Source organism: Mirounga angustirostris, unplaced genomic scaffold (genome assembly GCF_029215605.1).
Source record: "Mirounga angustirostris isolate CCGP_5_RB_7025 unplaced genomic scaffold, mMirAng1.0.hap1 SCAF_5, whole genome shotgun sequence".
NCBI lineage: Eukaryota > Metazoa > Chordata > Mammalia > Carnivora > Phocidae > Mirounga > Mirounga angustirostris.
The window spans coordinates 38221322-38239507 of record NW_026991713.1 but is presented as its reverse complement, the minus strand read 5'-3'; the positions used below and the strand labels follow the sequence as shown (position 1 = coordinate 38239507).

The 18186-nt window shown below is 38.0% G+C and overlaps 1 protein-coding gene across 1 annotated transcript; it reads left to right on the top strand.

Moving 5' to 3' along the window:
• Positions 1-598: 598 nt before the first annotated feature.
• LOC123837390 (uncharacterized) lies at positions 599-17793 on the top strand. Its single transcript, XM_064590240.1, has 10 exons — positions 599-898; positions 1958-2005; positions 2878-3015; positions 5010-5142; positions 5820-6077; positions 7440-7654; positions 11353-11542; positions 11649-11954; positions 13778-14053; positions 17069-17793. Exons 2-10 carry the CDS (start codon positions 1958-1960, stop codon positions 17422-17424), a joined length of 1920 nt encoding a protein of 639 aa, XP_064446310.1. The 5' UTR covers positions 599-898; the 3' UTR covers positions 17425-17793.
• The last annotated feature ends 393 nt before the right edge of the window (positions 17794-18186 follow it).

Genomic DNA, 18186 nt, shown 5'->3' with positions numbered 1-18186 from the left:
AGGAGGAAGAGTTCAATCAACACTTTCAAATGCTGCAGAAAACAAACAATGGTTTAAGCAATTAAACCACACGACGTGTTAACACTGAAAGAAAGTGGCTCCATACATAGCCACATGAGTGAACTTAACTCAAAACTGCGTCCGCTCAGGGCTGTTCACAGCCACATGTGAGAGGCCAAATGTCCCACTCGGGTTCTCCTTCACTGCCCTCCCCTCCCCTCCCTTCTTCCACGCCGAGTGCCACGCTCCTCCACACACCAGTGCTGTGGTGGGACTCGCCTCCCACTCCCCTTCTACCCGCCGCAGCTCAGCGTTTCCATGGAGACCTTCTCTTAATGAGCCGAGGGACAGGGCCTTGCGGCCTGCACGAAACCCGCGGAGCTGCGAGCAGCGGCGAAAAGAGCGGGAGCGGGAGCGGAGCGGACGGCTGGCTGAGAGGAGCCGGGCGGAAGCTGCAAGGAGCCCGGCCGCCTGCTGGGCGGCGGTGGCGGGCTCGCGCGCTCCCGCGCCGCCTCTGCGCCTGCCCGACCCCGCACGTGCGCGCGAACCTCGCAAAGCGCGGCGGCTGCGTGGTGGGGCGGGCTCGGGCCGGGCGGGCACCCGCACGCAGCGGTCCCCTGGCTGTGCGCTCCGCGCCCTGACTTCAGGGCTGTGCTCTCCTCTCAGCGCCGCCGTTCTTAAAACCTGAGTCCTCTCCTTTCAACTCTGTTCTGCTCTCCCTGGGCCCAAAGTTGCCTCCAGCGGCCTCTCTCTCACGCACTGCGCCGCAGGGCAGCTGCTCACTTTCTCCGTCCAGGGGCGCGGACCCTGTGACTCGCAGAATTGAATTTGAGCGGGGAATTGGACTTGACGAACAGGCAGCCGGGAGCGAGCTTCCCACTTCGGCATTCTTACTAGGGTACAGAGCTTTCGAAATGCTCGTTTACCCTTGGAGTCGGCGCGGGGATTGACACCGTAACCCCGCGGGTAGTTACATCAGGTTATTGGGAAAAATGAACAAGGTTAAAACTTTGCAGCTTTGTGGCGGTGTCTGGATTGGATTATTACGTATTTCTTTTTAACTGGGTTGAATTTTATCTGAGGTAAACACCTTGATAGGACTAAAGAGGATTTTGTAGGAAGAAACTTGCTTTACAGTGGGCTCTCAGGAGGGTTTTAAAACCCTCAGTCGTTAAGCGTCTGCCTTCGGCTCAGGTCCTGATCCCAGGGTCCTGGGATCGAGCCCCGCGTCGGGCTCCCTGCTCCGCGGGGAGCCTGCTTCTCCCTCTCCCACTCGCCCTGCTTGTGTTCCCTCTCTCGCTGTCTCTCTCTCTCTGTCAAATAAATAAAATATTTAAAAAAAAAATTAAAAAAAAATATATATAATACCAAGTCTGTTAATTTTTTCCTTTGTATCCTTCGTTGGATGTAAAGTTCTCAGTTACCCAGGGAGTCTAGATTCTTAAGGAAAGTGACACAAGCTTTTTAGATAAACGCACTTTAAAAATAAAGTGAGTTGAAAAGACCTGTTTTTCCCATTTTGTCAGTAGTTTTGAAATATTTTTCATAAGGATGGTGTAATTTTAGAATGTGAGAAATTACTTCCAACGAAGTAGCAGTGTGTAGGTGTTCTAGATTTCCATCAATTAAGGTTAAATAGTTTCACACAATGCTATGCAATTTCCTATAACTGCCTGATAATTCATTTTATTTCTAACACCTGTATATTTAATTATAGCAGCTTCTAGAAGCGAATTATTTTGTTATTTGTTGGAAAGTACTGGTGATTCCAGTTTTATTAGGTGGAGGATATTACGCAGCACCTACTTATTAATGCCTTAACATTCAGTTGGATGAACAGTCTAACTTGAAAAGATATGACATTAAAGTGATACACATCTAAAGAATGTCCAATGGTTTAGTTTTGAGGTTAAAAAAAATACACGTTTAATTGAGCTGAATATACTTTATTTTCCAGATGGAGAAATCAATTATTCTATTGCTCTGGTTACAATATGTTGTTAAGGTAAGACATTTTTGAGCATTTTTTTGAATAGTTAATGGGCAGGATGCTATTAGTCTTCCCGTTTTAGAAAATGAGGGGTATGTTGAAGAGAAATAACACTAAACATTAGTTTTGGTACGTAAGACAGTTTTCTTTGCTAGATGTTGCATAGATTTGTGCATATAAATGGCATCTGTTTTCACTGCTTACAAATTGTGTTGGGAAAATCAGTGAGGAGAGAGATCAGAATTTGATAAAATTCATGGTATGGTGAGGCATTTTAAGGTTGTTTTTGGTAGGAATTCTGATAAGTATATCATTCTCTTGAGGTCTGAAGTCTTTTCTTATCGTCTAGGGAATATATCTCTTATCCTGTGGTCTAGATATTTTGTCTCAGTTGCTAACATTTTCTTTATGTGTCAATGAACTGAACCTCTAAAATAACTCAGAGTCAAACATTTTGTACTCCACTTATTTTTATTGCAAGTGTGTTACCAAGAATATCTGTAAAATAATTTAATCCTGTAGCCGTTATCATCAAAGTACACAGTTGACACACTAGGAGGGTGTGCTTTGATTTTCCTGTGATTTGAGTCTCTTCTTTCTCCCTGACCCCAGGAACGTGGTGTTTCCCCCTTTGAGAAGCATGGATCTTGAATTTCCTTGCTCCCATTTTTACTTATCTTTCTTAAGTCATTTTCAAAATTACGGTAACAAAGTTATCCAACGGATGTTACCTAATTCATGTGTAGAAGTTGATATTGCTGAAATACTTTCAATTACAATTTGACATATTTTAGCCTTAATTTTTGTTGTTTGCTAATAAAATAGTAATAATAACCAAGAATGCATTTTTATTATAGTTTTACAGTTACTTTTCTTTCCCATTTCAGATCTCAAAAAGTTTCTGTTATATGCCAAGGAATAATCGAACAACAGCAGTTTTTATTAAATGGGATGAATTTCCTAAGGGAGAAAGTCCTGAATTTTATATTTTAAAATACCAACTTGTTCATAATTTTCCTGAAAAAGTAAGGCATCTTTTTTTTTACTCTGATAAAAAGTAAGCATAGTGTAAATTTGTGACTAAATGTCACATCACAGTAGGAATTTGATAGTTATTGGCATTTATTTTCCCCCAATTTTATTGAGATAATAATTGACATATAACATCGTATAAATCTAGGGGCGCCTGGGTGGCTCAGTCAGTTGGGCATCTGCCTTGGGCTCAGGTCATAATCCCAGGGTCCTGGGATCGGGCTCCCTGTTTGGCAGGGAGCCTGCTTCTCCCTTTCCTCTGCCTGCCGCTCCCTGGACTTGTGTGCTCTCTTTCTCTCTCTGTCACATAAATAAATAAATCTTAAAAAAAATAAACCCAAAACATTTATAAGCCTAAGGTATACAACATAATGATTTGATTTATGTATATTGCAAAACGATGACCGCAGTAAGTTTAGTTAACATCCATTATCTCACATAGGTACAAATAGCTTTTTCCTTATGATGAGAACTTTTATGATCTACTCTGGAGCAACTTTCAAGTACACAACAGTATTGTTACTTATTCTCATCATGTTGTACATTATATCCCCAGAAATTATTTATCTTATAATTGGAAATTTGTGTCTTTTGATTATCTTCACCCAGTATTCCCTCACCTCTGGCAACCACTAATCTGATCTGTTTGTATGATTTAATTAATTAATTATTTATTTAAATTTTTAAAAAAGATTTTATTTATTTATTTGACAGAGAGAGACACAGTGAGAGAGGGAACACAAGCAGGGGGAGTGGGAGAAGGAGAAGCAGGCTTCCTGCTGAGCGGGGAGCCTGATGCAGGGCTGGATTCCAGGACCCTGGGACCATGACCTGAGCTGAAGGCAGATGCTTAACGACTGAGCCACCCAGGCGCCCCTGATTTTAGTTTTTTTAATTCCACATATAAGTGAGATTGGTATTTGTCTTACTCTGACTTATTTCACTTAGCGTAATTCCCTCAGGGTCCATCCATGTTGTCACAATGGCAGGATTTCCTACTTTTTTATAGCTGAATTGTATTCCTGTGTGTGTGTGTGTGTCTGTGTGTGCGCTTGCATGTACCAGATTTTCTTTATCCATTCCTCTTATCAATGGACACTTTGGTTGTTTTCCATATTTGGCTATTGTAGATAATACTGTAGTGAACACGGGGGTGCTGATATCTCTTTGGGATGGTAATTTTGTTTCCTATCTATATATACCCAGAAGTGGAATTGCTGGCAGTTCTATTTTTAATTTTCTGAGACCCTTCCATACTGTTTTCCATAATAGCTGCACAAATTTATATTCTCAGCAGTAGTGCACCAAGGGTTCCCTTTTCTCCATATCCCTACATAGCATTTGTTGTCTCTTCTTTTTGATGATAGCCACTCTGATAGGTGCCATTCTGACACTGTAGTTTCAATTTGCATTTCTCTAATGGCTAATGATATTGAGTACATTTTCCTATGCCTGTTGGACATTTGATTATCTTCTTTGGAAAAATATCTCTTCAGTTCTTTGCCCATTTTTTTCGGATTATTTGCTGTTGTTTGTTTGCTTTTTGTTACTAAGTTGTAGGAGTTCCTTATATATTTTGGATATTAACCCACTATCAGATGTGTGGTTTGCAAATATTTTCTCCCATTCCATAGGTTGGCTTTTTCTTTTGTTGATTTTTTCTTTTGCTATGCAATTGGGATCTTACTTTTATTCATTAGTGTATGAAATGTTAGCATTTTATGAAATATCTTCATTAAGTAGTTGATCAAATTACCATTACACTTTTTCATAGGAATGATTCTATTTTTAATAATTTATATGCTATACAAGTAATTATTTGAGGTAACATCATTTTATGTAAAAATAAATATTTTATGTATATATTACATTCTATTTGAAAAATTGCTTCTTATGAAGGAAATATACAAAAGTCAAACTTTTAGTGAATGTACCTGACACAGAGTTAATAAACATTCCTTAAACAGATAAATCTAATTATTTACAGAATATCAAAAGCATTCTTGTAAACCCACAAGAGCTTTCAAAATCAATAATACTAGAGGAAAAGGAAGACTATCACATCATTCTACAGTCCATAAAATATGGACAAATTTTAAGTGAAAAGTCATTTAAAACCCGTAAGTAATATGTATTTGTTATTCATCTCCATTGCCTAATTGTAAAAGGGAAACAATTTTATTATCAGATAATCTGAATTTTATGGTGACTAACAGGTATATGATAGTCCAAAATAACATCATGATGGTAGTGTTTTTTTTTTTAAGATTTTATTTATTTATTTGACAGAGAGACACAGCCAGAGAGGGAACACAAGCAGGGGGAGTGAGAGAGGGAGAAGCAGGCTTCCCACTGAGCAGGGAACCCGATGCGGGGCTTGATCCCAGGACCCTGAGATCATGACCTGAGCTGAAGGCAGACGCTTAATGACTGAGCCACCCAGGTGCCCCGTGTTTTTTTTTTTTTAACATAATGTAAATTTCAAAATTTAAAGGAAATTATAAATTAAGGCAGGAAGAAGATTTTCATTTTTGACATTTGATGTGTACTAATATGAATAGATAGGCATAGCAGAGATGTTACATGTCATCCAGATTATCTAAAAATATTATAAAGCGGATTTATAATCTAAGTCATTTATTTCAAGCAGAGGACAAGAAACTCCCATATAGTCTAGAAAATATTTTATAGTAGATAATTTGCTTTCCCATCGTGGTGATTCTTTTGTAATTCAACATCTTTTGTGTTTCATTCAGTTTTATTTGAATCCGACTAATTATTGTTCTTGATTTTTTAGGTGGTTTCTCAACTAGCAATATTAAAACAGTAGCAACAAGCACGAGTGTTTCTTTTAACTGGAGTGTGCTGTCTTCCAATGACATTTCAGTGTCAATATCTCTCAATAATTCTTCACGAATTATGCAAAATAATGTTACAGTTTATGAATGGGATAATTTAAAACCTGGAACCTTATATGCTTTTAAATTTGAATTTGAACAGTTGTATTTGGATTTTATAAATATATTTCAGAGACTGGATGTTCAAGTAGAAACAGGTATGCAGATATCTGGTTCTTTATTAATATATTATGTATCTTGTAGATAACTTGGTAGATGTATTGTTCTTTTCAAAAGTGGCTTACCCAAGTATTAGCCACAGAAAACTGCTTGTAAATGAACCAGCATAGTCCCTTTTTTCTAACTATGTCATTCTGGTATTTGACTGATTTATTGAACAAGCTGGATTTAGCAAGTTTAAGAATTAACTTTGTTTCCTTCCAGCACTTTTTAAAAATGGAACCGAGTGGGTTCTCTTTTCTTTAACTCTGGCAATTATTGATAGCTTTTTAGGTGACTTTCAAGTTTCAATAAACAGTCTCATTCTCAGGTATTAATAGGTCCATTAAAATCCAATATAAAAATATCAATCTTTCATCCTATTTAAGGCTTCTTCATTATTCATCCCCGGTCAGACCTGATCAAAATTTAGAATACTACAAGGAAAAAGGGAATGTATGTTAAATTTTTTTTGTGGCTTCCTAGATCTACTTCCTTCCTCTACATGGTGGGAAAGGATTTAAGAGAAGAGGAGAGAGTCATAGCTAATCAGGGCAACATGCTGTGATGGGCTAAGAGTCCTATTTTAATACCCTGTATAGGAATAAACTTTGAAACATAGTACATGTTTACAAGTGAAGTGGAGAGAGAAACATGTCAGTAGGAAGAAAAAGATAGTAAGGTAATTAAAGCATCCCTTCTTCCCATCCGCCTTCTCCCCCCTGTGAAAAAACAACAATTTCTTCAAAAGATCCTTCTCACATCTCCCTAATATGTTGGGTTGAAGCACTGATACAATATCAAGAGTTAAAGTACAGTATCTAATCTCAACAGGCTGGTATTTTCCTCAGTCTTTCAATGGTGTGCCATCTTAGAGAAGAAGGCTAAGTGTTTTCTGGAAGGTGAACCCATTTGAAGTCAAGTAGCAGTGGTAGAGAGCAGAATTCTTAGCAAGTGTTATATCTGGTTCTCTAAGATAAAAATAAACCTGAAAAGTCTCTAAAATAAACTTAAAAAAAGTCTCCACCAGCATAAGAGTAAGGGAAAGGAAGGGCAACCTAAAGTGACTTAGAAAGAAAAAAAAAATCTGTGGTTTTTATTTTAATTAAGTTATAATTGGACAATAATTCTGCATAATTAATTCTTAGAAACTACTTAAAAACTATTTTAATTGTTAGTAATTCATTTGCTACTTGAATAATAGCAACTTTAGCGCTTTTACTGGTTTGGGAGAAATATAGGGAAAGTGTACAATTAATGCTGTGAGGTTTTTATGATTAACTACTATAGATGTTAGAAATGTACTAATGAAATGTTATATTACTGAATTCATCTTTCACAAAACATTTTTCTTTTGGTAGGTTCATGTTCACAAGGATGGATAGCATTAAGAAATAGCTGTTATAAAATTAGCAAAGAGAGTACACCATGGGATATAGCCCAGCGACATTGTAGGTTATCCTTAAGTTCTGCACACCTTGTGGATATAAAAAATGAAGAGGAAAAAAAATTTATATTTTCACTTCTCAGGTCAAATAATCAAATAATAATATGGACTGGTCTTAATGATATGAAGGTTAGTAAATGCATATATCATGATAGAACTATTTTTGTTTCCTTCTTCCCTCCCTACCACTCTCTCTCCCTCCCTCCCTCTCTTCCCTCTCCTCCCCCCACCCTCCTCTTCCTTTCCCTTCCCTTTCTTTTTTCCTCCCTGCCCCCTCTTCCTTCCTTCCTCCATCATACACTAAATATTTATCGAATACTTCTTAAAAGCCAGACACTGTTTCTTTCTTTTTTTTTTTTAATATTTTTTTATTTATTTGTGAGAGAGAGAGAGAGAAAGAGAGAGCATAAGCAGGGAGAGCAGGCAAAGCAGGCAGAGGGAGAAGCAGGCTCCAGGCTGAGCAAGGAGCCCGATGTGAGACTCGCTCCCAGGACCCTGGGATCGTGACCTGAGACGAAGGCAGATGCCTAACTGACTGAGCCACCCAGGCATCCCCAGACATTGTTTCTTTTTGTTTCTCTATCTCAATCTTTCCCTCCCTCCCTGCCTCCCCACCACATCTTTTTAGAGCAGTTTTGGTTCATAACAAAATTGAGGGGAGGTACCAGAGATTTCCCACATATCCCCTTTCTCCACACATAAATAGCTTCCCCCCTTATCAGTATCCCCCACCAGAGTGGTACAGTTGTTACAACCGAGGAACCTACACTGACAACATCGTAATCACCCAAAGTTCATAGTTTACATTATGCTTCACTCTTGGTGCTGTACATTCTATGGGTTTGGACAAATGTATAATGACATACATTCATTATTATGGTATCATGCAGAATATTTTCATCACCCTAAAAATCCTCTGTTCTCTGCCTATTCATCTCTTCCCACCCCCTTCAATCTCTTTGTAGGCATCTATATCTTTCCATAATTTTGCTTTAATTTTGGTCTTCCTCAGACCTGTATGAAATGTAGGTGATCTCATCTATTTCTTCACTTATTTACCACCTAGCCCAATTGTTCTTAAATATTTAGCTAGCTCACTTTTCTCTTATGAGCTCCAGACATCCAATTTTCTTCTTTTCTTTTAGGATTTTTTTTATTTGACAGAGAGAGAGAGAGAGAGAGAGAGAGAGCACAGAGCACACAAGCAGGGGGAGTGGCAGGCAGAGAGAGAGAGAGAAGCAGGTTCCAGGCTGAGTGGGAGCCCGATGCAGGGGCTCAATCCCAGGACCTTGGGATTATGACCTGAGCCGAAGGCAGACATTTAACCGACTGAGCCATCCAGGTGCCCCTATCTAATTTTCTTCTGATTATCTCTTTTGGAATTTTCCATAGATGCTTCAGCATTGCCCAGACTGTCCTCTCCTTCCCACCAACCTGCTCCACTTCCTCTATTTCTCACCTCTGTGAACAACATAGTAATGTGAACCTGAAAATATGGAATATAGAAATTTTGTTCATTTTATTTCTTTTATTTCAAATATCCAGGTTTATGAAAGTTAATTTTACTAAAAGAGTTATAGAAAGATCTGAAGATTTTCTATTCAATACCAGTGAAATAAGGAATGTGTGACATTTTCTCCAACATTCCTATCACTATGGAATATCTCATGAAATTTCATTTTGGTCAGCTTTTTGTAGGAACACCCAACACCTAGCACAGTTATCTCTGCCTAGTCTGTATTTTCTTCTTGATGATCCATTTCATAAAAATTTCCTGCCACTCGGGCAGCTGGGTGGCTCAGTCGTTAAGTGTCTCCCTTCAGTTCAGGTCATGGTCCCAGGGTCCTGGGATCGAGCCCCGCATCAGGCTCCCTGCTCCGCGGGAAGCCTGCTTCTCCCTCTCCCACTCCCCCTGCTTGTGTTCCCTCTCTCGCTGTATCTCTCTCTGTCAAATAAATAAAATCTTTAAAAAAAAAAATTCCTGCCACTCAAAAATAAATCTGTTCTCTATGGGATAGCCTGACCTGTAGTGACCCAAGGCAAATCAGTTTGATACCATTTTTTCTGTGGAACTTTGCATCAGCTTGGGGAAGACTATTGACAGTTCTTTTCTCTTTTTTAAATTTTTTTAAATTTATTTGAGAGAGATGGGTGGGGGAGGGGCAGAGGAAGAGAGAGTCTTAAGCAGACTCCACACTGAGTGTGAAGCCCAACTCGAGGCTCGATCTCACGATTTCATGACCCTGAGATGGAACCAAGAGTCGGACGCTTAACTGACTGAGCCACTCAGGCGCCCCTTACTGACAGTCTTTAATTGCATTTTCATCATTCTCTTTTTGAGCTTCCTTTAGCTTTTCACGGGCAGGGAATGAAGTTCTAATAGATTCCTCAAACCACAATTGATCTCAGACATCTCACAAGCTTGCCTCCCAGCATGCCAGTCCCTTTTCAAGTAGACCAGTTAGTGTATATATGGTTGTTTCCTGCTGTTAGCATGATTGTTATAAACTGTCTTCTAGTAGATCTGGTTACTGGTTTCTGCTCTAAGGTTCAGGTCATATGGTCATGACAGCCAAAGTGAGGATTCCCAAGGTGTCATGATGGTTGCTGTGAATTATTCAAAGGGGTCTAAGATACAGTCTCTGCTTTTATGATACTTAAACATAATTTAGGAGGTAAATGAAATGTCAAAGTAACTACTAAGAAAAACTTCCTTTATACTAGTAGCCGAGTCCTGTAGTGTCTCCTAAGGGCTGAGCACCATGCTATGTGCTTCACTTGTGTGACATATGAGGAAATTGGAGCACAGGGAAGTTAACTTGCCCTTGTGGACATGCATCAGAGTCTGCTCTCAACCATTATACTCTATAACTTCTGTGGGAAGCTGGTCTCTTGAGGTTAGCATCAAAGTCACCTCTTGGGTTATAATCCCTATGACGGGTTGAGAAAACAATCACCCCATTCACTCATGCTGAATAAGTGTGAGTTTGTTGCTGGACTTTGAGGATAAAGACTGTGTCTTATTCATCATTGCGTCCCCAGCTTCTAGTTAGGGCCTGGCACTCAGCAGGAACGTAGTGAATGAAAGATTAATAGTTCTGTATTCCAGTCTGGAAAGTTTATACAGGTATCTCTCATTTAGATCTCACAACAACTTTATGAGGGAGGCACTATCATTATTCTCATTTATAGATAAGGAAAATGGAGCTCAGAAAAATCCTGGTCACACTGCTAACAGATGGCCCTGCCAGGCTTTGAATCTGTGTCTGTCTGACCAGTGCTTTTTGCCCTAAGCACTTATGTGTGCTGCCTCAAGCCTCTGTCTGTTTTCAAAGCTGCAGTGTCATATATGCAATCAAGCGGATTTTTGGGGGAAACAGTATTCCTCCATTCTGTTAGGTGGAATTGGAACGGATTGTTTTAATATCTCTTACCTGTGAGAATTGAGGTTGGTGATACTCACCAGTGGCATCCCTTAGTAGGAAGGTATCAGCAACCTCCCCTGATGCATATGCATATGACTTATTTGGTGACTTGAAATAACTAATCGGTAATGAATAGTGGGTCTGTACTTGGCATTGTGTTGAGCCTTTACATGCACTGCCTCTTTAATTAATTTAGGATGTAGGTTCTATTATTATATCCATTTTATGCATGAGAAAATAAAAGCTTAATGTGAGATTCAGCAATTTTCTTGAAGACATATGACTAACGGGTGAATAAAAGTGAACTCTGTCTCCAACTCAGAATAACTCATGAAGGATACATATATTTGAAGATATGACACTTCTCCTTCAAATTGGCTTAATTTTTACATCTTATTTCAGAAAGAAGGTCATCTCACATGGACAGATGGATCATCTTTTGGCCTTGAGAAGAATGAAATCTTTTCTTTTCCACTGCTACCCAAGAATGAAACAGATTGCTACATTTTACAGCAAAATGCAACTGGATCAAACTATTTCTTTACAAGATTTTTCTGCTCTGTTCCATTGCCATATATTTGCAAATATGAATGTAATTATTTTAATTAATATTCTTATACCATGTATCTCACTTTTATTATTTTAAAGATAGAATTATGATTTCTAATTACAATAATCCTCCTCTATGTTTTTTTCAGCACCTTCTCTGCAGGAAAACCTTTTGATCTATATAAAGGATGTTGGAACAACTGAAGTTGTATTTGGTTGGCATAATTTGAATGCTTGGAATAATTTGAATAAGTGGCTAAAACTGGGATATAAAATTATCATTAAGTATTATTTAGATTATACAGAAGAACAATATTTTGAAAGCATATCCCCAAATACTACAGAAAAAACAATTACCCAATTGTTTCCTGGCCAAATTTACAGATTTTTACTCTTTGCAATAAACGAATGGGAGACAAAAACTATGTTAAGTTCAGTATTCTTTGTTGAAACACGTAAGTTATAAAACCTCTGAAAGTTTTGAATTATTGAATATCATAATTAGCAGATATTTCCTGAGGGTCTGGTATTTTCTCGTAACACTCTCGGCATACCTAAATCTTTAATCATTTTAAATTATGATGAATCCGTTTGTCTTTGGCTTTCCTGTTAAACTATAAACCCATGAGGGCAGGAACTATATCTTACTTGTCTTTTTTTTTTTTTTTTTAAAGATTTTATTTATTTATTTGAGAGAGAGAGAATGAGAGAGAGCACATGAGAAGGGGGAGGGCCAGAGGGAGAAGCAGACTCCCTGCCAAGCAGGGAGCCCGATGCGGGACTCGATCCAGGGACTCCAGGATCATGACCTGAGCCGAAGGCAGTCGCTTAACCAACTGAGCCACCCAGGCGCCCTATCTTACTTGTCTTAACAACACCGACTAGACTGTTGCCCACAGTGGATAATCAATACATTTTTGTGGAACTTAAGTTTTGATATGTGCTAAGAAAGACTATACTTTCAGGGATCATTTCTATAGTTTGATATGTGCTAAGAGCAGGAGATAGACATGCATTATGGATTTGGGGAGGCTTATAATGAAGAGAATTAGTAAGGAGTAAAAGTAAAAGCAAATGAGATAGCAAAGTGTAGGAAAATATGAGTCTAAATTCTCAATCACTAAGTGGTACATTTAATAAATGCTTTCTAGAATTCAGAAGATGGGTGATGGGAAGACTCATGGAAAGGAGAGGCTTAGATTAAACTTGAAGGAAGAAAAGCATGTTGTGAGCAAAAGTTTGGAGACAGGAGCTTGTGGAAAAAGAATAGTGTAGGTTAACTGGAAAAAATTTCCTCAGGCATGACAGTAAAATCAGTTGGAGTGGTGAAGTGGTACCAGATTTGGGAGTGCCAGGGACGTGAGTCTCAGATGGTTGGACTTGACCTTAGAAGCATTGGAAATCCACTAAGACTGCAGTTTCTAAGACTTGCTTTACCTTTTACAAAACACTTTTAATGCATAATCTCACAAAGGTCATACCTCAACCCTGGGAGTAGCTATATAGAAATGAAAAAACTGAGCTTCAGAAAGGTTAAGTAAACTGACCAGAGCAACACACTTTGTTAAGCCACACAGGAACCCAGATGGTCTTATTTTAACTCTTGAACTATTGCTTGTAAAGAAAGAAGAGGAATGTGTGTACTTGTGTGTGTGTGTGTGTGTGTGTGAAGGATAAGGACAGATACCGGTTTGAAGCTGATAATGTGCAAGGTGCTTTTTAAAGAAAATTAACCTGGAAGGATGAATTAGGAAAACCACTGACTGGGATTGGATGAAATGGTTTGGAGTGGGGAAAGATTTCTGCAAGAGGATGAATGCCCAAGGTCTAGTGATGACAGGAATGAAGAATAAGGAATAGGAAGTCCCTGCTCTCTAGTGTGACAAGACACAGAAGGTAAAAGCCATGGAAGATGTGATCATAGAATGCCAGAAGTGCCATTTTTGGTGGTTTTGTTATAAAAATAATGATTGAACCAATAACGTGGGTCAAACACTTTGCTGAGTGCTCTCCATTCCTTATCTCATTTAATCTTCTTAATAATTCTCCAAGATAGCTACTACTATAATTCCCACTTTACAGTCAAAACAATGGAGGCTCAGGGAGTGTAAATAATTTACTCAGGGAGTAGAGACATACAGTGGAAAAGCCAGGACTCAAATCGTTTTCCTTTTCTCTCCAAACTAGACTACTATGGAAGTACTGAGAGGTGAGAGAGTACTCTGCCAGACTCTGTCACTAATATAATGTATTTTTCTGATCTTTTAAAATCTCCTAGGCCCATTATCAGCTCAAAATATCACAGTTACTCATGTGACCCCAACAGAAATATTTTTACACTGGAATCCTCCAGATCTTACATCTTTTCACCATTACCTTGTGACTATTTTGGATGTGGAAAACAATAAATCAGAAGAGGTGCTTGTTGAAAAACTCAACACATCGATGAAAATCGGAGATCTGAAATCTTTCCATCATTATCTGATATATCTATTCAGTGTAGCAGAAAGAGGAACTTTAAGCTGCTCTGAGAGACCTATTTCAGCCGTTACAGGTAAGCACAGGCACAATTTTGCTTTTTAATAAAAAATGTAAACTTCATATTTTGAAATTTATTTGCTGAAAATTAATTATGTTGATCCTTCATCGGTATGAATACTCACAGCTAAACATTTGTTTGAGTGTTGAATCAAAATTTAGCATAGATTCTATACTAAATTCGTTTAGATTTGCATGAACTCTTTAAACATCTGCGTTGTTCCTACCAGAGTTCCTAGAAGACATCTTTCTTATAATAGCCTTGGCTGGGAAATAAGTTATCATGAAACATGAAGATAAGTTCATCCAGTTCTTTTTAACAACACTAGATCCAACAAATTGGTCTGCATATTCACTCAGTTTTACTCAAATTCATTTTCTTACACAGTGTGATGAGTTGACCTCTAGGGGGCAGTATCATCCCAGGACTTTGGACAATTGCATTTCTAATCATTCACCTCCATATGCCAATTTTGAATTCTTGTCTTGAGCGTAATCACTAAAGTAATCTTTTAATTAAGCAATATATTTACCCCTTAAGTATAAGTCAATGTTTTTTTAAAAGATAAAAGTATTGTATGAAACAATGCATAGCTAAACATGTTTTGGAGTATATTCCTGTGTATAATATGTGTATTGTTGGTGCATGTGTATTTAACATGCCTATATGCAAAGTTCTTTGGCTGAAATCCCAATCAAATCATACCAGCTAAAATTTAAACACGCTAGAGCTGAGGTAGGAGAAATGAAAAATGTGCACAGCCATAGATTAATTAGTGTTCTCTTACTCACTGGGAATACTTGGGATACTTTGAAAATAAGAACAACAAAAGGTACTATTTAATGAGAACTAAATGCCAGTGCTTAACATACATGTATTCAGTGTTGTAAATCCTAAGCAAAAGTATTTTTCCAAATGAATAGTAGATAGCCATGTTTTCTCTTCCTTGAGCGCAGACAAAGCACCTTTCAATGGATAAATTCTTGGTTGACTCTTTTACACTTACGAAGACGCTTTCTTTTCTTTTTCTTTTTTTTAAATTATATATGTTTCATGTGCACAACATTATAATTCAACATCTGTATACACTGCAAAGTGATCACTCAAAATTCTTTTTACCATCCATCATGCTACCCTTGGCCCCCTTCACCCCTTTTGCCCACTCTCCAACACAGATCCTCTCAGGTAACCATAGATCTCTTCTCTGTAAGATGCTTCCATTTTTAACTGACAGAGAGACTAGGAGGATTTATCACAGATTTGTTCATTTTGAAGTCAAATTAAAATATTTTATGGCATGTACCTGTTTACTAGAGGGACAGGATTAAGGTACTTGTGTGTCTGCACTTTTAATTTTTGGGTCATTTGCTCTGTATATTAACTGTAAGGTGACACAGCAGTGCATATGTAGGAATTAGTAATCCAGTGCTCCTTTACTCTCTTAAGGTTAAGGCAATATCCTTTTTTCATTCATTATTCACTCAATAAATTATTTTTCTAGTATCAGGAGCCGTAATAGGTACTAGAGATGCAAAGATGAATAAAACCTGGCCTCTGCCTTTAAAGGGCTTATGTGCAAATAGAGTGAGACAAGTAAGTTAAAAAACAGTGATAATACTGCATTATAGTTGCAATTATAGGGGTTCTGCTCTGGGGACTATGGGAGCGTAGAGAGGGATCAGTTAACCCAGAAGTCTTCTGGTGGAGTCATGAACTGCTTCATGAGGAAGAGTAGGAGTTAGCCAGGAGGCAGTGGGGAGGCAAGAGGATGCTGTAAGTAGGGCAAACAGCAAGTGCACAGGCAGAGAGGACCAAAGAAGAGGTATCTAGGAAAACCAGACACGGCTTTTAGAAGGGACTGACATTTGAACATTAGCAAATTGCAACTAGTTTGGCAAGGCTGGAGTACGGGAGCATGTAGAGAATCTAGAAAATGTAAACTAGGCACAGAACATGAAGAGCCTTCATATATATTAAGGAGTATATTTTATTCAGTAAAATTTAACTTTTGGGGGGTCGCAAAGTCTTTTGAGAATGTGGAAAAATTAATGGACCCTCTCCCATAAAAATACACATGCATGCACAGAAATTTCTGTGAGTAATAATAGGGCTATCACAGACTTACTAAATCTCATCTTTTCCTCAATTTCTACTTATGTGTGGCATTCAGTAGATTTCATCTAAGTCCTCCACTGAAGTGTTTGTAAGTTTAGCGGTTATACAGGAACAAAGATCTGAAGTTGTCTCACCCTGGAATCTTGTGGGCAGTTTGTCTAATTGGATTATTCTAGCATTCTCTGATAGTTTTACATACATAATTAATGCCAATGCCTAAAGTCAGACCAAGTACAATTGTGTGAAGTTGTATAGGATGAACAGATTATGGGTCTGACACAGAGTGATATTTTCCTGAGAACTTAAAACGTGGTGTTCTATTATGTTGATAGGAAGTGAATTCCCTATTTAATACCACAGCTTCCTCCCTACAGCCACTTCATTCCTGGCCTCTCTAACCTTAGCTTACTTTTTCTTTTTTTCCTTAACCTTATCATATCTAAAGTACTATATAATATACACATTTATTATATGATTGTTTATTGTGTCTTTCCACCTATTACAATATAAACTGCATAAGGTAGTGACCTTTGTTATTTTTTGTTGAAGCATTCTACATGCCTAGGTGGCTACCTGGTACATAGTAGGTTCCCATGCACCTTTGATGAAAAAATGAATAATCTTGGCAATGGGGACATTATTCTGATGGAACTCTTAAAAACCTAAAGAATCTGCCGAACACTCTAGTTTTCCTTGATGTGTAATGTGCTTAATCTTATTGACAAATCTTGCATAGTAATAACAAGACATATTTTTCTCTAAAATTGAGTCCATTTCAAGTCATGGTGCTGTAGGGATTTGCTAAATTTACTTTAAACATGAAGTAATATTGGATTAAGACATTTTTACTCCAGAGCAAGAGTAATGCTAACAATAAACTAAGATAAGTGTTACCTATTTATCTGTTTCTTGAAGGTATTAGTCCTCCTCAGAAGGTTCATGCAAAACCTGAAGATGTCGGAGAGGACAGTATGATTCTTCAGTGGGAATCCCCACCAGATGGCCATGAGGTCTACATTCAAATCAAACCCTCATCAGATACAAGAGAAGTCATGAAGCTTTTTGTAAGGGATGCTAATAGATTCAAGATTGATAATTTAACCCCTGGGATGACATATGACATTGGAATGGCAACAGTGATGAATGGGAACTTGAGTGAGCTGGTAACTATTCAACAAACTCTAAGTGAGAATCAAATATTTTTCATTCATAACAGATATCTGCTGATTTGGGGGTGTTGTGAAATATTCACTGACACACCCTTCTGGTAGTAGGTTTTACCTTTTTAAGTAGATTGTTGGTGTGCTTATCGAATGGTAGTCCAGGACCTGGAGTGGTTTGCATTCCTCTTCTCCTGAGAATGCTTAATGCATGAATAAAGGCAGCATTGTTTACAATTAGAAACTTGACCCTAAAGCCATACCAGCTAGCTTTGAATCTGGGCCCAACTAGTTGAGTGGCCCTGGACTATGTACTCAAACTAATTATGCCTCAATTTACCCATTTGTAAAGTGTGAGAAAATAATGGTATATGTTTTATGGATTTTCCGGAGAATAGCTGATTTAATAAAGGTAGGGACTCAGAACAGTGCCTGACATAATCACGATATGAATGTTTGTAATTATTAATGATCAAAACAAAGACAAGCTATTGTAGCACACTGAAATAAAATATTGACAGTATTTAAGAGGTTTAGGACCAAACCAACAACAAATCTCTATGTTTTTTCTCAAATAAGTTTAATTCACCCGATAGGTAATCATTGACAATCTATTAAGGAGGAAGAAAGAAAAAAAATGAAAAGTAAATAATATTTATGGCTATTTATAAATTGTGCTAAACATTAGGAGGGAAAAAAGCAACGTGATGTGATACAGAGTAACTGAAGAGGGGTGGGTGGTTCAAGTGTAGATAGACTGTAATGGGAGTTGCATTTGAAGGCACTAATGGATGAGAAGGAGCCACAGTGCAATCAGGTGGAGGAAGGGTACTTTAGGCATGAACACTTACCATAAAGGCACAAAGGCTATAA